General features: G+C 41.5%; 1 protein-coding gene across 1 annotated transcript in view; it reads right to left on the bottom strand.

Annotated features, from left to right (window-relative positions):
• Window positions 1-23,715, bottom strand: part of LOC132574081 (guanylate cyclase soluble subunit beta-2-like) — a 38,107-nt gene that overhangs the window by 4,187 nt on the left and 10,205 nt on the right. Inside the window, exons 5-13 of the mRNA XM_060242203.1 lie at window positions 22,116-22,215; window positions 19,094-19,314; window positions 14,764-14,875; window positions 11,567-11,670; window positions 10,348-10,564; window positions 8,376-8,696; window positions 6,871-7,019; window positions 5,272-5,418; window positions 1,355-1,509 (exon numbers count right to left, since the gene is read on the bottom strand). Of these exons, the coding sequence (XP_060098186.1) occupies window positions 1,355-1,509; window positions 5,272-5,418; window positions 6,871-7,019; window positions 8,376-8,696; window positions 10,348-10,564; window positions 11,567-11,670; window positions 14,764-14,875; window positions 19,094-19,314; window positions 22,116-22,215 (1,526 nt within the window). The remainder of the gene's footprint in view (window positions 1-1,354; window positions 1,510-5,271; window positions 5,419-6,870; window positions 7,020-8,375; window positions 8,697-10,347; window positions 10,565-11,566; window positions 11,671-14,763; window positions 14,876-19,093; window positions 19,315-22,115; window positions 22,216-23,715) is intronic.

Genomic DNA, 23,715 nt, shown 5'->3' with positions numbered 1-23,715 from the left:
ACTTTTGTAATTGCTGATCATCTCCATCAGAGCCTTTTGATTGCCAAAAGGCAAGGAAGGGATCCCCCCTTCCTTGCTCACCAGCTGAAAACCTGATTGTATCCAAACCAGCATTAAGAAGATGCATACTGCTGGATCACTCCTTTGTCCAGAATTCCATTTCCCACAGTGGTCAAATGATCCCAGGAAACTGATAAACTGGAAAGCAGCAGCCCTCACCTAACATTTGCTCCCTAGGCAAATGGCATTCAAGCATATAGCCTGCTTTAAAATGGAGGTTCCATTTCAACATGATTGCTAAGACCAATAATAACTTAACTTCCCTTAATTTGTCAAGAATGCTTTTAGGGCTGTCTATACTAATGGCTACTACCATGTCTTGTGTCAGCAAGTTCTACGAAATAATTATTTGCTTGAGAAGAAACACTGTCTTCTGTCTGTCCAGAATCCAGTATTAAGACAAACCAGGAAAAGCTGACCAGGTCTTTACTACCTGTAGTAGAGCAATTAATGTGCTTCATTTTACGTAAGAGTTGTGATGTAACAATTAGATTGTCAGGCTATTGCTGGGGTGTCTCTTCAATCAAATTCCTATAATTATGAATAGAGATGGATTGGCTTATGAACTAAACTTCATCATGAATTTTGGTTGGTTCGTGGTTCACGAAGCAATGTTCATGAACAGAAGAACTGCCAAGAACTTCTATGGATTTTGGTGCAGTTTGTGGTGGTGTGTAAAAAGCAGAATGCTCTCTGCTCTTCATGAAAAACAGCTGCTTTCTGCTCCCTGCAAAAAGCCACAGGGAGCAGAAAGCAGGGGTTTCAACTTTAAATGACTCACAAACCAATACAAACCGGGTCAGTTCACAAACCAACCTACCAGGTCATATAGGTTTGTGCTTCAGTTCATGGTTCAGCCCAAAAGCACGAACTGAATCAAACTGCAAAAATTAGGTTTCTGCCCATCCCTGCTTATGAAACTTCAAAGTGACTTTCAGCCAATAACTTTTTCTCCACCTAACCACCCTTATGGGGCTGTTGTGAGGATAAAATAAAGGACAAAAGAACTATACACACAACCATGAGATCTTTGGTGGAATGAAGGGGTACAAGTGTTATAGATAGTATCAGTGATGTTTTATATCAGATTGTACTATTCTTCGTCTGGTCTTTTCAAAGTTTCTTTCTTTCATACAAGTACACAAGATCATCATCCCTGCATGCATGCAAGTTAATCTGCTGAAATGTTTCAGTAGGACTTGTTTTCTAATTAACTTGGAAGCAACTTTGTTTTTGGGAAGAAATTCAAGTATTTAGAGAGCTTTTTTAAAAAGATGTTGGTGGAATCACTCACTGGTGTGCACTGGCACTGAGGTGAATTTTGCTTGGGACCCCGTGGCTCTCCATACGGGATGCGATATTCACGCTGTCTCCAAATAAACAGTAACGTGGCATTTTTTCACCAACAACCCCAGCAAGGACAGGTCCTGTGTGAATCCCAACTCTAATCTGAACAAGGGTCAAAGACAAACACCAAATCTTCTTTTAATGTGCAACCTCTTCATAATTTCTAAAACACAAACTAAACTAGCATCCCTGTAGTAATAATTCCATCTGACATAAATGAGCTCTGGTTCATGAAAGTTTCTACTAGAATAAAAATGTGTTCATCTTTGAAGTGCTGCAAGAGTTCTGTTTATTTTCTGTGTTGTGAATTCTGTTAAATAATACTTTGCTAAGCAACATCTTAGGAGCCCCATGGTGCAGAGTGGTAAAGCAGAGTCCTAAGCTCTGCTCACAACCTGAGTTCAATCCCAGAGGAAGCTGGGTTCAGGTAGCCAGCTCAAGGTTGACTTAGCCTTCCATTCTGCTGAGATCAGTAAAATGAGTACCCAGCTTGCTGGGGGGAAAGCCTAGATGACTGGGGAAGACAATGGCAAACCACTCCCCCTTAAAAAGTCTGCCGTGAAAATGTTGTGAAAGCAACGTCACCCCAGAGTCAGAAACAACTGGTGCTTGCACAGGGGACTACCTTTTACCTTTTTAAGTAACATCTTAAATATTGTGGGAGCACTTGGCTTGGGTCCACTGTGATTTCTCATGAAAGCTCATGATGTCTGTTTCATCCAGCATGTTTCTTGGCCCAGAGAGGCTGTTTTCTCACATTGTTCTTTTGGTAGAAGAAAGCTTTAGACTGTACATGCTTCACATGCAAAAGGTCCCAGGGTCAGTTTCTATCATCTTCACTTAACAGATGTCAGGTAGCAGGTGATAGAAAAAAACAGGCTCTGTAGCAGACCCAGGAGAGCCATCACCCATCTAAGTGGACCATATAGTTTGACCAATAGGCTAACTTGATACAGGTAACTTGTCATGCTATCCAAAAGAGGCCTGCAAGAATGTAATCTATTTAGAGCAGGGGTGTCAAACACCTGGCCCACGGGCCAGATCCAGCCCACCCAAGCCTTTGATCAGGCCTGCAGGGCTCTTTTCTCCCTCCTCCTCCCCCTCCTGTCCTTACCCTTTGAAGCTCCCAGGCTCTTACAGTTTCCAGGCTCTTTGAAGCTCCCAGGCTGAGTCTCTTTCAGTTTCAGCCTGGGAGCTTCAAAGGCTCTTTGAAGCACCCTTTGAAGCTTGCAGGCTGAGTCCCTCTTCCTGCTTTTCTTTGCTGACTGCTGCAAGGAAAACATGGATTTTAAGATCCATTCTACATTTTCCTTGCAGCTTTGTCTGTATTCTGCAGTGGTTTCAAATGGAGTAGAGATGGTTACATTTTCAGCTTTCCTATAGCTAGCTGAAAGGCATTCTTCCTAGAGTTGTGTCCTTGCAAACAAGGGTTGATGCCTTCAGCCAGTTTATCTCTCCTGACTAGACCTAATCTAGTGAGCACTCTAATGTGGGAACCCACAGCCAAAGGGGGATATAATACTGGAAAGGTTTTGCCAATCTGAGTAGATTGGGGGGGCGGGGAAGAAGCTTACAATGGCATTTCATTGTTTCCACAGTCAGAACCTTGTGCTTTTTCTTGATATTTTATTTTAAAAATTTCTTTTGCAAAATTCCACTATCCTACCTTTCCAACTTAAACTATCGGAAGAGTTTTAAGCATGTTTGTATTTTAAGTCTAAAAAAAATATCTTTAATTGGGTTTGTCTGTGTCCATTATAAAGTTTATATCTTCATTACCTGTTATTATATTTTATGATACTCATGGCTCGGCCCCACAAACATAAGAACATAAGAGAAGCCATGTTGGATCAGGCCAATGGCCCATCCAGTCCAACACTCTGTGTCACACAGTGGCCAAATATATATATATATATATATATATATATATATATATATATATATATATATATATATATATATATATATATATATATATATATATATATATACACATACACACACACACACACACTGTGGCTAATAGCCACTGATGGACCTCTGCTCCATATTTTTATCCAATCCCCTATTGAAGCTGGCTATGCTTGTAGCCGCCACCACCTCCTGTGGCAGTGAATTCCACATGTTAATCACCCTTTGGGCGAAGAGATACTTCCTTTTATCCGTTTTAACCTGACTGCTCAGCAATTTCATTGAATGCCCACGAGTTCTTGTATTGTGAGAAAGGGAGAAAAGTATTTCTCTCTCTACCCTCTCCATCCCATGCATAATCTTTTAAACCTCTATCTTGTCACCCTACAGTTGACGTTTCTCCAAGCTAAAGAGCCCCAAGCGTTTTAACCTTTCTTCATAGGGAAAGTGTTCCAAACCTTTAATCATTCTAGTTGCCCTTTTCTGCACTTTTTCCAATGCTATAATATCCTTTTTGAGGTGCAGTGACCAGAATTGTACACAGTATTCCAAATGAGACCGCACCATCGATTTATGCAGGGGCATTATGATACTGGCTGATTTGTTTTCAATTCCCTTCCTAATAATTCCCAGCATGGCATTGGCCTTTTTTATTGCAATCCCACAATGTCTTGACATTTTCAGTGAGTTATCTACCATGACCCCAAGATCTCTCTCTCAGTCAGTCTCTGCCAGTTCATACCCTATCAATTTGGATTTGTAGCTGGGATTCTTGGCCCCAATGTGCATTACTTTGCACTTGGTCACACTGAACCTCATCTGCCACGTTGACGCCCACTCACCCAACCTCAACAGATCCCTTTGGAGTGCCTCACAATCCTCTCTGGTTCTCACCACCCTGAACAATTTAGTCATTTTCTGGGAATTATCCCTTCTGAAAACAATGGGGTTTACTGAACTGAAAGACTTTTGAGCAGGGCTTTTTTGGTAGAAAAAGCCCACCAGGAACTTATTTGCATATTAGACCACACCCCCTGACATCATCATTGCTTCACACAGGGCATTTCTGTAGAAAAAGCCCATCAGGAACTTAGTTACATACTAAGCCACACCTCTTGACACTAAGCCATCCGGAACTGCATTCCTGTGTGTTCCTGCTAAAAAAACAAACAAAACCCTGCTCTTGAGTAAATTCCAGACAATTCATTTATTATTTTATATATCATCGAAGATTAGAGATAGATTGTGGTTTTTCGACCACCATAGGATGAATGCTGTCTTTACAGTCATTCCACTTTTGCCTTTCCTAAACAGGTTTTTGCAGTGATTTCTATTAAAACCTGCAAATCCCACTAAATCAAAGATGGCTAGTTGGACAAAATAAACATGCACTCTCTCTCTGCCTCAAATTTGGTGGAAGCACAAGAAAGCTGCCTTGAGTCGTCATAGAATGGGCGGGATATAAAACTAATGTAATAAATAAATAAATAGTTTACTGCAGTATTATAAGTACCTTCTGGACCAGTAGAATACCTTAAATATCAACAGAACAATAATACAAAATTTGCTCCCAAACCAAATCCTTGTTCCCACTTTGACACATAGACAGGGCTTCTGTGTGATCAGGAGGACTCACTATTTACTTGGATGGGAGGTTCAGCTCCACTCCATGCACACAGCTTTCCCTTCCACTGAAATGAACAAGATACCTTGGCAAGGAGTTTTGTGAACACATTCAAGCATATGGGACTATCATGAATTCTGGACTAGGATAACCAATGAGGTCTTTTTCAGATGTTCATTTTGGAAGATGTCACTAGAAGCTACAATCCACCTCATATAAATCACAAATCAATCAGTGCTGATGTTCATTTTCATTTTCTACCTTGGGCTATAATATCTTCTTCCCCAAACAGTAAACAGAACGCAAATGTGTGTTTTACAACTACTTACTTGAATAGGATTTCCTGAAACTGGATTCTTTATGTCTTTTGCTGCAATGATCATTCCCAGAGCAAAGTTGGCAACTCGTTCGGCATGTGTTGATACAGGTACAGGAACACCTCCGACCACCATATAGGCATCCCCGATGGTTTCCACCTTCACGAATAAGCAGACATACCCTAGATTGAATTTTAACTCTGAGCTTCATTGAAATTAAAATGTGTCAGTATTAAAGATTTGCTTGCTCATGTTAATGTTCATAACGATAACATCCATATGTTCACTTTTTTTTGCACATTTTGATTCTGCCTCGCAACCAGAAAACTGGTTCATGGAGTGGCTAACAACATAGTAAAATAATGAAAATCACTATACGACGCAAATCTAATCTGAAGACATAAAATGGCAGAAAAGCATAGAACAGAGTTAAAATTGTAAATTTTTGAGTAGCCTTAAAACAATGGAAAACCAGCAATAAATAAACAGAATTTTTATAATAATGAAACCTAATGAGCAAGAAGGAAAGGGAAAACACACATACTTAAGACTAAACATTCCTCACTTAAATGCATCTGACTATGCACTCCCATCATTCAAAGCCTTCCCTTTCCGTGAATCCACAATGCACTATTGGCAGCTATATAAGTAAGTGACCCCGTAATGCTCAGCTCAGTGCTATGTTTCCTCTGCTTCATTGGAGCAGGAGATGCTTCAGAAGTTCTCAAGTGGCAACATCTTTGTGTTCACAGGAGCACCCATTCGAAAACAGTTCCCTCTATCATAGTAGTATTCTTGGAACTCCCCAATATTTTGTGATTTGCCCCAGACCCCATGTCAGCAGCCATTTTGTGGCTGCCTTTGTTCTTTCCCTGGCAGCCATTTTGTGGTGTCACCTAGTCAATATTCTCAGAATTCCAATAGTGCCCAGAGGACCCATAATATAGACAGACCAAAGCAAAAGACAGAAATTGATTGATATGACAGTTGAAAAGATCTGTATTTTCCTTGATTGTAGCTAAAGGTATACATAGGAAGCAAAGCCCTTGATTTGCCCTCTTACAGTTAAATGGCCTAGTGCAACTCCACTTAGGAATGAACTATTCATTTCTTAGCCTGAACTGTTACTAGACTGGAATTTGTAAATCACTAGAATGTTTAAATTATTTGACTGGGCTCACCTTTATCCTTAACAAGAAAATAAAAGTTTTGATAACATTTTGCACTTCTGCTTCATTTTCTTGCAACATTGGTACCTCCCCTGGTCACAGAGCTGTCAGGTTCTATGCCAGAGTGTAAGGAACACAGAGAGATACAAAAAGAAGGCAAGGAGGTAGGGAAGGTACAACTAACAGGAGTTAGAGAAAACCAGAAATCAGCAAAAAAACAAACAAACAGAAGACTCTGCAGGCAAGTTGGAGGGACAGGCTAAGGTTAGTTTACCAGCCTGTCAGTAATCTCTTCCTGCTTCCTTTTATAGACGTTTCTGGGGAGCTGCCCCAAAAGTAGCCCTCAAATGAACTTCCATTCCAAGGCCTGGTACTGAAGAAGGATTCCTGTTCCCCTCCCCATTCACTGCACAAAGGGCTGCTGTTGTTACACAGTGCATACCTTATAGACATCATGTACTGTGGTCAGCCTGTCAAATCTCAGGTACATGGCGTTTAACATGAGGACTATCTGAATAGGTTCGCAGTGGGCACAAATGTTGGTGAAGGTGACAACATCACTGAATAATATGGTACATTCCTTAAACTCTCCTGCAAGCAGAAAGGATGAAATTAAAAGCCTGTCTTAGTTTTAGGAGATAAAGCTCGCCCAACATTTGAACCTGTTCTGCTCTTAAGGCATTAATTCAATATTCTAACATCTATTTTATTTATAAAGGATGTTTTTTGGGGTGCCTTTCCACTATTTCTTAAATCACAAGACTTGCTTTATTTTATTTCTCCAAAGTGAAGCACATTTAAGTCCCATCAATTTTGTTAGACAAGCCAAAGAACATGCTGAACTCTATACATAAGAATGAAAGAAGAGCTTCAGTTGATCACAATTCCCCTCTTCTCAGAATGCTGAGAATTTCCAGGGGTAAAGCTACATGGTTCTGTTTCCCTTGGATGAAAGAAAGCTCTTTGTAATACTTATTTTATTTATAAATATGCAAGTAAGGTATAAGTGGAGACAAAGAACCATTCTTGCAAAGCAATGCTATTCTGCACCATATTCCTGGGGAGAGAGAGAGAGAGAGAGAGATTGACCCTGCACTCCATCTCTCTCTCTGTCCCCTAATCTCTTTCCTCATCACAAAAAAGTTGTACTTCTCACACATGGGCCTTTATCCCACAGTAAATCTCTGCTGACATATTTCTGTCAAAGGAGCAGGAGTTTCTCTCCTCTCTCCTCCTCCTCCCTTTCCAAGTTTCTCTCCTCCTCCTCATACTGCAACCACAAATGCCTCCACAATACTGCTTCTGTGGGACAGGGAACCACCTCCCAGGAACAGTTTGAGAGGAGAGTCAGGCCAATTTCGCACTCATCTTATGCCACTCTCACATCTGTCTTCTCAGTGCGGCATCCTCCCGATTTCCCACTATTTGCGTCGGTGCTGCAGCAAACATTGCAGTTTTCGCACAGCAAACAGAAACTGGTTTTAAGTGGTTTCTGTTTGCTGCACAAAAACAGCAATGTTTGCTGCAGCCCCAGCGCAAATAGTAGGAAATTGGGAGGATGCCGCACTGAGAAGATGGACGTGAGAGCGGCGTAAGGGTGAGTGTGAAATAACTCAGATAACTCAGAGGTTATCAGTAAAAATCCTTCTGTCCATTAATGTAATTTTCCTTCAGGATCCAACCCATAATTTCCAAGTACATAACTTTGGAGGTATAGTGCCCCAAATCTATAGTTTGAATGAAATGACAACACTGAAACGACACCCAGCTGTCAGTTAGCAAAAGGATGGCAGTCTAGCTCCTCAAAACTCTTCAATGGCCCAAAGTCCCATCCTTAAGTGAGCAATTTCAAGCTGGTTTTTCACAAACTTCTGGCCTTCAAACTCTCTAACTCCCTATCAAGCCTTGAACATTTCTCCACCTATTGCCAAGATTGTAGTTATTCACCTGCCTCAACTCGTTTCCCTTCTTTGAGTTGGTTGGCCACGTGCTTAGGAAGCATGGCATACAGCAGAGCCTCCGTCTTTTTCTTCTCCTCTTCCAAATGCTTGGACAAGATCCGCAGCTCTTCTTTCTTCCTTTCGAGCTGATTGGACAGCTCCATCTCTGCCAGCCGCTGCTGATTGAGAAGGATCAAGTCCCTGGTGACATCATGGGGCGCAATGTCTGCAATGTGCATGTGCCTCTCCTCCAGCTCATGCAGTGTGCGCAGGAGAGGGGAGCAAAGGTAGAGCATGCATTGAACACTCTCCATCCAGATCATCTGTCCTGGTTCAAACAAATGCAGCATCATGTACTCCATTTGTGACATTTATGTAATTTGTATGCATCTGTGTTAAACTGCCTACTGTCCATTGACTTCAGAACCATCTGGAACACTTAACCAACCATGTCATCCTAAACAGAATTCCACCATGCTGAGCCTATTGACTTCATGAACATGAACACTGCAAATGAATCACTTGTTATATGGAAGGTGACATTTCAGATTTTATGGGGGAGAGGATTTTTTTTGGGGGGGCAGGGAAACATTCAGCAAGGACTTTATTGAAAATTCAGCTGTTAAAATAGTAGTTGTAGCTACTGTTCATCTTCAGAATATCTACAGTAAAAGTAAAGATACACATCTGATGCACCCACCCACAGTGCTTTTCTTTAATACAAAATAATTTCTGCCTCTGGGGAAGATGCCCACAAAATACATCTATTTTCATTGTTTTGGACAAAATTGTCATTGTGTGTAGCAATAACCAAGATAGCACTGTGTACACACAAATCAAACAATAATTTATCAATGCAATATGATGACATTTACACAAATCTGTGGAGTTTTAATTCATACGGTATAAATAGATTAGAAATCCGTCAAAGAAAGGATTGTGCAAACAAATTGCTGTATCCGGATTGCTCACATATGGATGTACACAGAACAAAGTATCAGTGTTTCTGCATCAAAAACAAGTGCTTCTAGAACATAAACAGGACTTGGGGAAAATCCCAGTGCTTGTATATATTGGTCCACAAAGTCTTCTTCTTTCTGAATGGCAGCTACAAAGTCAGCCACATTTTGCTGATGGCTTTATCAAAGAGCTGATTTCCACAAATTCACAGCATTCAATTGTTCTATGACATAAATCTGCACACTATCAATCCTTTGGAAAGTGGAAGACTTTTATGTCCCCCTGAAGATTTTTAGATTTACTTTGAAGCTAGCCTGCCTGTCAGAAAGAAGATGACTTTTGACTAACATATACAAGTTTTGGGATTTTCCCCAAGTCCTATTTATATTCTAGAAGCACTTGTTTTCTGGTGCAGAAAGACTGATGTTTTGTTCTGTGTACAAGCATTTATGAGCTATTTATATGCAGTGAATTGTTTGCACAATCCTTTCTTTGACTAATTTCTAATCTATTTATACCATATCAATTAAAACTCCACAATTTTTTTTGTAAACTGGGGGAAGTAGGGTTGCCAGCTCTGAGTTGTAAATTCCTGGAACGTGGGGAGGATGGAGTTCTGGGGCAGAAGGGACCTCAGCACGATATAATGCCATAAAGGCTATAACTATTTTCTTGGGGGGATCAGAGAGCAGATCTCTGTAGTCTGGGGATTGGTTGTGATTCCAGGAGATCTCCAGGCTCCACCTGGAAACAAAAATCCCTGAACACAGAATATTTACATGACAAGGAGAAAGCTTTTTAGCATAGTCTTAGGATTTTCAGTGTTCAGGGATTTTTGTTTGTTTGTTTTGTATACAGGAGTGCTCAGATGGGTGAGCCCCAAGTTGCAGCCTGAAGTGGTCATAGACCTTGGAAACCAGGCCTTTGCTCTCCCCCGCCACACACACACACATTTACCCAGATGGGTCTTCAGTTAGTTCCATTTCTAATTCCTAACACTTCTTCAGAAAACAAACTACCTCTCAGCTCTAACATGGGGCGCTGCCTCCAGGACTCTGGCATCATCTCTCTCTTGGTCCGGAAAACAAACTGGCTGTTGATGAATTTCTGAACACTAGAGATGGTAAATTTCACTTCTGGGCGGATGATGCTGAAGTAATGATCCAGATGGATGCCCAGAGTTTGAAGGCCAGGCACAATCTTTTGGATGCTGACTCCAGCTTGCTTCACTCGGAGCTTAAAAAGAAAATGGGAGCATTTTTCTCAGTCACCAGGAGAACTTCAGATGTATAAACACTTTTTGAATATAGATTGGCTACAACCTTAACTCTGAATGTATCCCTCAACTCAGCCCTCTGCTGCCTTCCATGCATGAAACTCCTTCTCTGAATATTTAGCAGATCCTCCAGTACTTCACAGGTGACAATAAGAATATCTTTGCAGCACCCCTATCTCCATGCCAAGAATCACTGCCTGAGCCATCCAACATTACCACTACTATTTTTGCATAAGTCTTGAATATTAAATACTGAAAATAAGAAGGCACTGTTTACTTATAAAAGGCAATAACCATAAAGAAAACACTAGCTAGGGATTAGTGAGATCAGAATATGATAGGAGTCCCTATTTAGTCCAAAATAGTTAGCAGAAAAAGTGAGCCAGGGTTTTAAATTGTACATTGGAAAAAACTAAAGACTAGCGATATTCTATCAAGACTGGTAAGATATGTATGTTTCTAGGAATACACTTGGTTCACCAACCTCAAGACTACTTTCTGGACTAAGTCAAGTTGCAACCATCATCAAAAGCATCCCCATCTAAAACGCTGTAGTAATCTAATCTAGATGGAATCAAAGCATACTTAACAATGACTGATCTCATTTTTCCAGGTGTAGCACTAGAAAACCTACCAAATTTGGTTGAAGGTGCTGTGTTCAACAGATGAGAGCTAAACATCCAATAGCAGCCCTTTTGGAAGGAGAACAACCTGATGTAATTGGCTATATTTGTCAACCAACGGCATTTCAGTATGCTCTAGAACAACCCTTTATTTTATCACAGCTTTTTCCTTTCAATCTACTTCAGTCTTCTGATTCAGTAGTTGAAGAAATCAGAGGCAGCAGTGAGTTAAGAAGTTTGTTATCCTAGGATCAAGCCAACCATGACACAGCTTGGTGCATTAGGTAACTGAAGTCTGGCTCATGCAAAGGGTATCTACTTGTTACTATTTTGCCTTACCTCTTCATCAAAAACAATATGGAAAGGAAGCCCATTGCAGAATGTCTTTTGGTCTATCCAAAGTTTCTTAGGATACACAGGATGAAATCCTTTCAGAAGTCTTCCTGCAATATGAACAAAGTTGGTAATAACAATCTCATCAAGATTCACTCTTGGAAACAGCAGCACTCATCACGGTCCTTAATTTGCCCCTAGTTTGACTGTTAATTTGTAGGGAATGTGTGAATTCCTAGCATTGGCATTCTCCAGGGTTCGACTTCCCTCTCCGGGATCCCTGGAAGTTAAATATCTGAGTAAGAAATGGATTCAGCTAGTCTCTAAAGCCCTTTCTTGTAAATGTGCATGGACACTAAAAATGTACAGCTATTCTTGTATATTTTGAATGACTGATAACATATATCTTCAGCCAAATAACTATCTTTCTCTTGGCTTTTAAACAGTGGTGAAGAGACCACTGTAGAGACAATGAACACAGCATTCAACAGGTAGAACCTTCAGCAGCTGGAGCAACATGCAACATTGGTAATGGTGGATGGCTTGGCATGAGAATACAGGTGCTACAACCACATCCCTGTTTTCAGGTATGAAACATTGGAGGATCGCTGTATGTTTAAGAAGGAGTTCCATGCATAGAGGGCAGCAAGGAAGAATGGGAAGGGTCACATTGGAGAACAAGAGAATGTTGTGTGAGAGGAAGAATTTGAGGAGTGAAGATAGGGAAGGGATATCAAAGGATTTAAAGGACAGGATGATAAAGGATCTTGAAGAGATTTCAAGGCAATGTCAAGGAGTTTGTGACTGATGCAGAAGGAAATGGAGGCCACTGAATGGATGACACATTGACTGATCAATGGGAGAGAATTATATCTTAATTTTTTTAGATTCAGGCAGAGTAGCCATATTGGTCTGAAGCAGCAGAACCAAATTTGTGTCCAGTAGCACCTTTAAGACCAACAACGTTTTATTCACGGTATAAGCTGACAAAGTGTCCTTGCACATGAAAGCTTATAGCACGAACAAAGCTTTGTTGGTCTTAAAGGTGCCACTGGACTAAAACTTTGTTCTTATATTATTCTGTAAACTTGGCCAATGCAAAACTCAGCTTCTTGCCCTGACCTGGATAGTTCAGTCTAACCTGATCTTGTCAGATCTTGAACGTTAAGCAAGGTCAAACCATTTTCATCCCACTCTCTGTCTAAGGAGCTCAGGGTGGTATATGTCAAAACTCTCCTCCCACATTTTACCCTTCACTGTGAGTAGATTAGAATGAGAGAGACTGGCCCAAGGTCACCCAGTGATCTTCCATGGCAGAGTGGGGGACCTGAGCCTGGTCTCCCAGATACTAGTCGAACCCTCTAATAATGGCGCATACGGTCAGAAACTTGGGGGTGCCTTGACAATGGAGGTCCAGATAGCAGCCCCTGCTAAATCTGCATTTTTCCATCTCAGGTGGGTGAGGCAGTTGGTCCCCTTCCTGGACCGCAGTGACCTGGCAACTGTGATCCATGCAATGGTCACCTCGAGATTGGACTACTGTAATGCCCTCTACTTGGGGCTGCCCCTGTCTCAAACCCAGAAACTTCAGCTAGTGCAAAACGTGGTGGCCAGGCTGCTACTGGGGCTTCCCAAGCGGGAGCACAAACAGCTGGGGCTGCGGGAACTGCACTGGCTGCCAATGGTATACTGGATTCACTACAAGGTAATGGTTATTACCTTTAAAGCTCTATATGGCCAAGGACCTGCCTACCTTAGGGACCGTCTCTCCCCACACGTTCCCCAGAGGTTACTTAGATCCGGATTCCAAAATCTATTAGCAATCCCTGGGATGAGGGAGGCCAAATTAAAGTCCACCAGAGAGAGTCTTCTCGATAGCAGTCCCCTACTGGTGGAATCAACTGCTGGAGGAAGTGAGGGCCTTGCAGGATCTCACCCAATTACGTAAGGCCTGTTAGACCACACTCTTTCAGTTGGCATTTAACTGACACTGAGCCATTGCTACCGTAGGGAAAACTTAAGAAATACTGAATACCATTGGAACTATCTTGAAGGATAATAGCACCAGACTGCTTTTGATTGTTTAATTATGGAATTTTAATTTTTTGTAATCCTTGAGGAATTTTAATTGTTTGTTTGATTTTACGTTGTGAGCCGCCCTGAGCCTGCTTCGGCGAGGAGGGCGGGATATAAATCAAATAAAGTAAAGTAAAAGTTAAGTATAAGTACAGCACATTGGTTAGGGAGTTTTTTATAAGAATGAGAATGAAAGAGGAAAGTTGGGAAGAAGGTTGTAATAGACAAACAAGGGGAGGGAGATGACTATAGCCTACGCTGGAATTTTAGTTGAGGAGCTGAATGGGTAAAGTTCTTGCAACATATGAAATTAGATCATTAGAAGACTTTTCAACAGCTCTGTGAACATTACAGACATTATAGCAATAAGGGACTATATACTCTCTCCAGTGTGGACTCAATATAACTTTCTTCTGCCTAAATTATGCAGATATTGGAGCATACTTGGTTCTTCAAAGTGCTAAATTATTCTGTCAAAGAACAACAATTGGAACCTGGTTATATAAAGTATCAGTCAAGCACTGAAGCCTTTCCAACACTGGACTGTTCAGAATACTGGTGTGGCTTGTGTATAAGAATTATTCCCCTCTCATAGGAAAGAAAGTTCCCTTGTTTCCCAGTTACTAAGATGGCCTCTGGGCAGGCACTTCTGTGAAATTCTGGGCTGGCTTAAAGTACAGTTACCAAGAGGCACCACAAATCTCAAATAAAGGTTCCCATGGGTGATTTTACACTATCTAGACACAACCCAATATAACATGGGAGTAAATTAAATGATTTGCCCAATAAAATGGGTCTCCAAGGCGATGAGGGCCTACAGGCCACATGACCTTTCCTGACTTAAAATAGTCTAAAAGAACCTGTCTGCCATCTCCAAGACTTGGATTAGACCAGCACAAGGGTCCACAGAACCTTCTGTAGTTGGTGGCAATGAACCATCTGGGATTCAACAGACCATTCTGAAGGTAACAGCTTGAGATTATTAATTATGCAGCATAAACATTTAGTGTTTAGCCACAAAATAATACTATACCTTGTACTTTAACTACAGTGTGAAATGGTAGCTTTTTCTAGAAAAGGGAAGGATTTTAAATGCCACATACTTTTTGAATTAAATTGCTTTTTACCTTTCCCTATTGTCACAAGTCCTCTGATTGTTTCCCAGTGACTTTTCTTGACAGGGCAAGTAGAAGCTATACTGGTTTTGTCTCTGATCTTATTCATGGTTCTTTCAAGATCCTGTAGAATAAACCCAACACAGTCACTAAAATGTTTAATATTTTAAAAGTGAGAAATATGCTAAGCACAGGAGCTGCCCAAAGAAATGAATATAATAATAATAATAATGAAAGACACATGTATTTTCAATTCTTTACAATACACTTCAAAACTATTATTCTAATTGCAGTTACTCAAAGGCAAGCTCCATTGAGCTCAGTGATCTTACTTCCCAAGTGTTCATGCTTAGGAATACAATGAACATTTATTCAGACACTTTGGTAACCCATGGTTTGGATTCACTGACATGGCAGTGATATTTACCAACTCCCACCTTAAGCTGTTCCAGGAGCAGTATTTCAAGGAGTGCTAGTGGGAGTGGGGTAAGGACATTGTGCTTCACTTAATATCCTTTCTATCAATGGAGATTTTTCATGGGCTCCAATTCCCCATGAAGGGTCCCCCAGCACTATGGTGCCCACCAACTCCTCTTCGGGTGCCCACAAAGTGTTTTTCGAAAGTGGGAAGAGCCAGGTGGGTCTTTTGCCCAGCAAGGCATCAGACTGGCCATTAGAGAGTTGATTGGCTATGCAAATTTAAAAAAAAACATTGTTTTGTCAGCAGCTGCCACAACACCACAAGGATCTTTACTATGTGGCTGAAGGTAAAGTGTGACAGCCATTTTGTAGTTGTGCCCACCACAGTGTTTCAGAATTCCAAAGATACCCACAAGCTTAAAAAGGCTGGGGATCCCTGTCCTAGTGTATGCATATATTTGGATTTCTAAAAATAATTTTGCAAGTCAGGGACTCTTAACTTGAAATTGTTGGTGTACTCATGCAGTTTCTCCAAGGGGCTAATGGAGCTCCTCAACTGGCCTGAAGGGAAGTGTGGCATTAACTTGGTTCCAGAATCTCCATAACTGTTGACAGTGGCCTTCTGTAGATGTCATGGTGGAACATGAAGGGCTTTTGAAAACCTTGTGCATTTTTTGTTACGTTCTTTATTTTTAATTTTAAAAGTTAATTCGAGATAGCTCTGTTTTCTTTCTGTTGATTGAGGGTGTCAGTATCATAGTTGGGCTAGGGCACTACAATCTTGGGCTGGTTCTTGTTGCTATTGCTTTAAAACTGCCATGATTTATTTATGTGTAACAGACTGAGGTTTGTTATTGTTTTTTAAGAATGCCTCCTAGTGCACTACTCAGACTGAAACCCATCAAGGCTGATGGGACACAGTTAGCACATTGGAGTTTAAGTTGTGCTGTTCCATCTTGGTTTCAATGGCTTGTTTTTAATATTGATCTTGTTTTTATGATTCCATGTTATTGTTTTGACTTGTGAGCCCCCCTGAGCAGGTCTGGAGGGAGGGCATATACACTCTCTAAATGAATAAATAAATAGCACAAATGGGAATGCAAAGCATAAGTTACTATTACATTACATTAGGCCACAGTTGTATTGTATTACATTAGGCCACAGTTTAGTGGATCATTGGATGCAAAGCATGGGTATTTCCTACCCTCATTCTGCTGGACAACAGAAACAAAGCCTTGAGGAATCATTCATCTGGGAGACGAATGGTGCCAGATCCTGTCAAAACCTAGGAACTTGTCTATTTGGAAAACTCAGAGTCTTGAAAAGCTGAAGCCTGTTTCACTAACCAGGATAGCACAGTTGCTAAAGCTCTGGAGTCTCGTGGGAGGAGCCACTACCAAAGAAGGAGAGCACACTCTGCCTTTCCTTAATCCTTTCTGTCTGTCTATCTATCTGCCTAGCCATATTGAGGATGACTCACTTACCCTCCCCTTGACTAATCTGCTTGTTGCTCAAAGAGCAACCCCACACTCCAGCTCCAGGATAGATGAAGATTGGATGAGGATTGGGCCACTGGGGAAGCTGCTAGGCAGTGGCAGTTGCTAAGCAACCAAGTGTGGTTCTGAGAGTAAAAGGCGGGAGAAGGCCCTTTCCAGGCCTATTTTGGCCTTTGAGGGAGAACTCACTGGGGCCAGTCCTGACTAAGGTTTCCAGCTCCAGGTTGGTGAGAAATTCCTCAATGTTTTGTGGGGAGTCAAAGGAAGTCAGAGTTTGGGGAGGGGAGAGGCCTCAGCTGAATATAATGCCATAGAATCCACCTTCCAAAGCAGTTATTTTCTCTAGGGGGAGAGAGCTCTGTTGTCTGGAGTTTGGTCCCCACTGTGGAGAAAGACTGTCCTTTTCCAAGTAAGGCTGCAGGGAGGAGGGAGGAGATGGAAAGCTGAAGTCAGACGGAAAGATAAAGGTAGGTTGATGGTTGTCTGGGAAGGAGATAGGTTGGAAATTTTCTGGAGATTTGACGGTTGGAGCCTGCAGAAAGTGGGGTGGGATGGGACCTCAGGGATGGGACCTCAGACACATACAGTGCCATAGCCTCCACTTTCCAAACCAGCCATTTCCTCCTGGGGAACCATTGTTGTCAATCTCCAGATGAGGGCTGGAGATCACTCAGAATTACAACTGCTCTCTAGATGGCGGAGATCACTGGAGAAAATGGCTGCTTTGCAGTGTGGACTCTGTGTCATTATACTTGCTGAGGTTGCCTCCCTCCTGCTTTGGTTTACACTGTGGAGAAAGACTGTACTTTTCCTAGGTAGAGGCTGCAGGGAGGGAGGAAGAGATGGAAAGCTGTAGTCAGACCAATTCCCCTACAGAAAATGACTACCTTGAGGTGCATACTCTATGGTTCCCCAGGAGGAAATGGCTGGTTTGGAAAGTGGAGGATATGGCACTGTATGTGTCTGAGGTCCCATCCCTAGATTCAGGGCTTTTCTTTTTTAGCAGGAATGCACAAGAATGCAGTTCCAGCTGACTTGGTATCAGGGGGTTTGTCCTAATATGCAAATGAGTTCCTGCATAAGACAACCATGCCAGGTCAAAAAAATAAAGATCACAACACAAGCACACACTGGTGCTAAACACTGCAAGGCCAAATACGGCAGAAGGTGACAACAGTGCACTGCAGACAAAAGGAATGCTGAGCTTCAGTGTCTGCATGATTGTTGTCATGTTGTGACACCATAGCAAATTGATGCTGAGTGCCCAAGGTCAGGGCAGTTACCCACAGCCTCTTTCTAGAGCCCATTCTATTTATTTTCTCAACAGGCCTTATTCCTAGTATTGCCATAATCCAGTTGATTATCTCCACACAGCTGGGCACCTGAGAAATTCTGCCAAGTCATCCAGGTTGCTGAGTTCAGCTACTCAGTCAGGAATTCTTTTTAGCTGCCTCTATTAAAACTCTTGACATAGGACTCCGAATTCTGCCACAAAATGCAATGACTGTTCTCTGGTTTCCTTGTGGCCACTGCAGCTGCCAACAAAGCGCAGTGGCAACAGAGATTCCATATGGTGGGGTTCCCCACACTTTCCCTGTTCCAGTCTTCTGTAGTGGTATGTTAATTGATTTTTTAAAATATAGTTTCAGAGGGTAGCTGTGTTGGTGTGAAGTAGAACAGCTAGATTTGAGTCCAAATCTAGCTGTTCTACCTAGAGGCCAACAAGTTTTTTGGGGTATACACTTTCATGAATCAAACTCCTTCATCAGGTATCTGAGAAAGGGAGCTCTGACTCATGAATGCTCTTACCCCCCAAAATCTTCTTGGCTTCTGAAATACTACTGGATTTGAATCTAGCTGATTTAAAAGAAATAGGGGAAACTCTGTGATGTCATGGGGGAGGGAACGGCTGCCATGGGGGACTGAAGCAGAAAAAATGCTACCAATGTGGACAAGACTGGAAAGGATCTGGATTTCCCCTTCCACATAGTATCCACCCTGGCTTTGCTGCAATCTTTCCAAAAATGTCATAGTAAAGCAGATTTAGCAAAAATTACAGAAAAGCCAGGGGAAAACTGGATCATACACAAATGCACCACAGTACTGTGCAGAAGCACCACACTGCCATGGAAACTCACTGCGTGACCTAGGGCCAGTCACACATACTCAGCCTATCCTACCTCAAAGGGTTGTTGCGAGGATAAAATGGAGGAGAGGAGAACAATGTGGCTTTGGATTCCCACTGAGAAGAAATGTGGGCTATAAATAAACAGGCAAATGAATAAGCACCTTCTGTTAATTGACAAGATAAGCAAGCGGAGAAATTTTAGCAGGCTCTCCTGCTCTGGGCCAGACAGAAATGTTTTGGTTTTACATAATATGCTTTCCATACCGAAGTTTTCATTTAAAAAAATTTAACATAGTACCTCTCTATCAAGCTGCTTTTCAGTCTGCTTTCCAAAACTTGAAAGGCAATGTGAAGAGGAAGCAAATTTATTTCTCCTCTTGTATGAAAATACAGGCTTTTGTGTTACAAGGAATACAATATGTTCTTTTTTCCCTGTTCTTTCTTCTTCTTCTGTTTGATTTACTATTTCCATGGAAATCTCAATGTTGAAAAAATCCAAGGCAGCTGCACCGATGATTCCTGAAACAAACGAAGAATCCAAACATTGTACAATCCCTAAATTGTCATCCCTAAAAAAATAAAAAAAAATGCACATCTATTAAATGGCAGAATCCATACATAATGCTTTGGTCCTCTGAGCCACAAACACAGAAGCAACGGTCCCTTCAGAAGTATGTCTGAGTAAGCCATCTTTGGTGAAGACCTTTTGCCATTGGCTTGAATTCAAAGAAGCGTTTACACCGATGGAAGAACTGAACCCCCAGGAAGAACATTTTAGGCTTCAGTGGGAGTGGGAGCTAAGAGAGCTACATTCTGCTGGTGAAAATGCTCCACTGGATCCAAGCCGTTGTCTTTACCCTGTGACATCCCAGTGTCCATGTATTTTAATGAATTTCTCTTTAGAATAGTATTTTAACAGGGTGAGTTTATCTATGTAAAACCTGGTCTGCACATAACAGCAAAATGAAATTGTGACAGAAAAGGCTGTACCACAACTGCGATCATGTAGTCATAAAAACTCCCAACAAATTACAAATCAGGAAACAACTCACTGTCGTAGACTTTTGCATGCTGTAGTCATTTCTCCCTTAAAGGAATGTTTATTTCTCTCAGTACAATGTTATAATAAAGCAAAAAAGAAAAACCTCTGAATTTTTGAAGACCAAGTGAATTTGTGATATTTACTTGTGACCTACCAGTGAAAACAAAGCAATGGATTTTGATCAGAAGGACTGTTGGTTCTCTTCTTCTGAGAGTTTAACTGGAAATACACAGTTTAGGCTGTTATTTCCCAGGACTAAGAGAACAATTTCAAAGCAAGTAAACTGGCAGAAGCTAGAATTAAAGAGGGTTTCCCCTCCCCCCCCCCCCAAGTCATGTCTGCTGCTGCCTGGGCAGCCTTTCACTTGAACCAACAGCAGGGAATGACATCTCATCTCTGCAGGTGCAGAGCATCAACTAGGTCTGACGAGGCATGAAAATTCATGAAAGGCTTCCATCAACATAAAGATGACAAGAAGAGCTTTACAATATAATGAATGTGGAGTTAGTTCCTGTGTTCAGTCTACACATGATGTCTGGGATCCACAACAGACCCCCCTCAAAAAATGTTTAAATGAGACTAAAAAGCAGTTGTTGGGGAAGGGGCCTATATGAACCAGGGCATGTCCCTGAGAAAGGGATCAACTCTTCTGGGGGGAGGAAAGTTGTGATCAGGGAAATAGTTCAAGGAAATTCTTTAAAACCCTCCCCCAATGCTGCAGCCTTGATCTACATCAGTCCCACCCTGTTGCTGTTGTTTTTAAGGCTAAATTAGATACTGGATAAGCCATTGGGACCATGTGACCACATATGGGGTAGTACTCGTCTGGCTATTTAGAATCCTAAAGATTCTGCCCCAATGGCTGCCCTCATGGTTTGGACAACATTGGAGAGGTCTGCTGTAGCCACCTATGCTTTGCACATAGAGACGCCTTATACAGAATCAGACCATTCATCTTTCAAGTCTACTCTGACTGGCAACAGCTCTCCAGGCTGTTGGGCACTTTACTTCATGCCTCTCTCGTATACCTTGACTATACGTAAGAACATAAGAAGAGCCCTGCAGGACCAAACCAGTGGTCCATCCAGTCCAACATTCTGTCTCACACAGTGACCCATCAATTCCCCTGGAGGGCCAACAACATGACATGGGGCTGAGGCCTTCCCCTGATGTTGCCTCCAGACACTGGGATTCAAAAGCTAACTGCCCCTGAATGTGGAGGTTCCTTTTAGCCACCATGACTGTATGAAGACATACAGGATTCCAAGCAGGACTTAAAACAGGTTATTTATTACAAGTGAAACATGTTAAGTGGCTCTAAGATTGACTGAAATGGAGATGATTAATGTGAACAAGATTATATACTGTGGCCAAATTGTGAGTTTGCAGCTCAATGGAACCCATATTTCAAAGGCATACCAGGAGCTAATGAGCAATCTCATCACTAGGCTGTGAGGTGTCAAAGCACTGACACAGTCACCACTTAGTTCCATCTCACCTGTCTGATGTTACATTTGTCACAGGGGTATTAGCAAACATAGCCACCCTGTGAGCTGGGCTCACCTTCTTTACCAAGATGCAGCATTGCTGTGCAAGTAGATTGCAAACTGTTACACTGTAAGTCTTCATGCTTCTTTTCCACATTACTAGTGTGAGTAGCTTCCAATGACGACACATGCTTCAGCCAAAAATCATTCAATCTACATATGCTTTCTTCTACGTTAATTTTTTAAAAAAAATTCTTTACCAAGTGCAGTAACTGGGCTTCATTTTTTTCAAGGAAGAGAATTATTGGGGGGGGGTGTTAATCCTTTCATTCCCTGCCTTCCCCCCCACTCTCCCCACTCTCCCCCCCCAAAAAAAAATACCTCTGAGTTGCTTGTATCTCTGCAGGAAAATAATATGGGTCACCTTAAGTTTTCCCCAGATGGGGTAAAAGCAGTTCAGGGTGACATTTTTCGGAGGAAATATGGGAAGGGAGAACATGCTTAAAGAGGTCTTTCCTTCCCACACCATTCTTCCCCTTGGAAAAGTAATCGCACACAGTAGGGGAAAGGGAGGGAGTCTTAAAAATGTGCACAGAAAAATGTAACATGTAGTTTGATTGTTAGATTAATTGCAAAATCCTGCTGAGCCCATGATGACTATCTTAAATGAAGTATTCAGTAAGTAAATGAAGAATTCTGGTAAGAGGAAAATATGTTAAACTCTGGGCCTTCACTGATCTGATAACTAAAATTTGTACCTTTCAAACATTGCTCTTAAGTAAACACCATACCTGGAACAATATGGCAGAGTCCTCTTCTGTCTGAGTAATAATGCAAATGCATTGACCCATCTTCATTCTTTTCTACCCTAAATGATGGTGCATTCATTTCCTGAAAAACACAGAATATATTAATATCAAACACCCCATATTTTAAAGTTCATTGCTCAATAGCAAGCAGAGCCAACTGCAAGTTTAATTAAACTCAATTTAAACTGGGCTGTGGGGCTCTACAGAATTCACATAAGTGTACTAAATATTATATTCACTGTTTTTTTAAAATGAAAATAATGTATCTCCCAAAGTTGTGCAAGCAAGAGCTATTCCATACTATCATGTTACTTTGTATGGAAGGCACAGTTGTTGACTTTGTATGGAAGGCACAGTTGTGTTCAAGTACATGTGCATATAAATAATAGGTGGTGCTCATTACAGGAACGTATCTATGAGTGACTCAGACAATATGGCAAAATGCATTTCCAGCCCACAGGCCAGAGATATTTTTCCCATGTGATCTCTGAGCCTCATCCCTGCAAAATCCCTTCAAAATACAGATTGATGCAGAGAGCATCATTTCTTCAGGACACAAATGTGAACTGCTGACCATACACAAGGGTCTCTATGAGCTTCTCCCTGACAGTAATATGAAAACCTGAGACCATCATAGCTATTCTGTCTTCCAGTGCTTAAGCCAAAACCCTTAAGAGGCTGAGATCTATGTGAATGAATTACTGCAGACTATACATGCTGAGATCTTACACCCCTTTATAGGCACAAAAGGCAACAGCAATGTGCAACACCAGTCCCACTGATAGAAGGGCAGCATTTAGACTGGCCAGAATTATAATTCCACCCGGTCAATAGCACAGTGTGTTTCTTCAGGTTCAAGCTTCCACTGTAGACCTTAAGGGCCCTGACCTGGAGACCCCACTCTGGATATAGACACAGCAACTCCTGAGTCTTGTTTGGTCTTGATATTACTCTAAACAGCAGGCTTATTTAACAGAAAGACTCAGATACTCTTACCAATATAAGCTATTTGGGGGTCAGTTCACATATGTGCTTATGTGGCTTTGTTCTTCCACACAATCATTCCTGATTGTGCTTGTGTCATGATTGTCTGCCAATCAGAGAATGAATGGTACATAAATATTACATAGATATACTCAGCAGCAATTTTCCTTAATGTGGCAGTTCTCAAGAGAGTCTTTCTGCACCTCATAATGTATCCAGGTATAGCGAAGAGTCATCAGTTGAAAGACCAAGCACATGTGTGCACTACTAGCCTGAGAAGATGGGGCTCACAGATGTTCAGAGCAAGACAATCAGAACTTTACTGAAAGCAGGATAGTCTAGGCTCCAGTTTGAACAAAAATACTCCCTTTGTCATAATTGAAGGGATCATCTGATCAGTTATTTTACAAAAGACAAATTGCTAATTAGCTTAATTTTTATTAAATTAATTTGTGTTCTATGTATTTTGACAGGTTTTTAAGGAGGCCAATTTGTTTTGGCAAGAAGCCATCGATTCCTTCCACCTTGAATGTACAGGCACTTGCAGTGGCCACAGATCTTCCACTCTAGGGTTGCAAGCCTCTAGGTGTGGCCTGGA

Source organism: Heteronotia binoei, chromosome 6 (assembly GCF_032191835.1).
Source record: "Heteronotia binoei isolate CCM8104 ecotype False Entrance Well chromosome 6, APGP_CSIRO_Hbin_v1, whole genome shotgun sequence".
NCBI lineage: Eukaryota > Metazoa > Chordata > Lepidosauria > Squamata > Gekkonidae > Heteronotia > Heteronotia binoei.
This window is presented reverse-complemented; position numbering and strand designations above follow the sequence as displayed.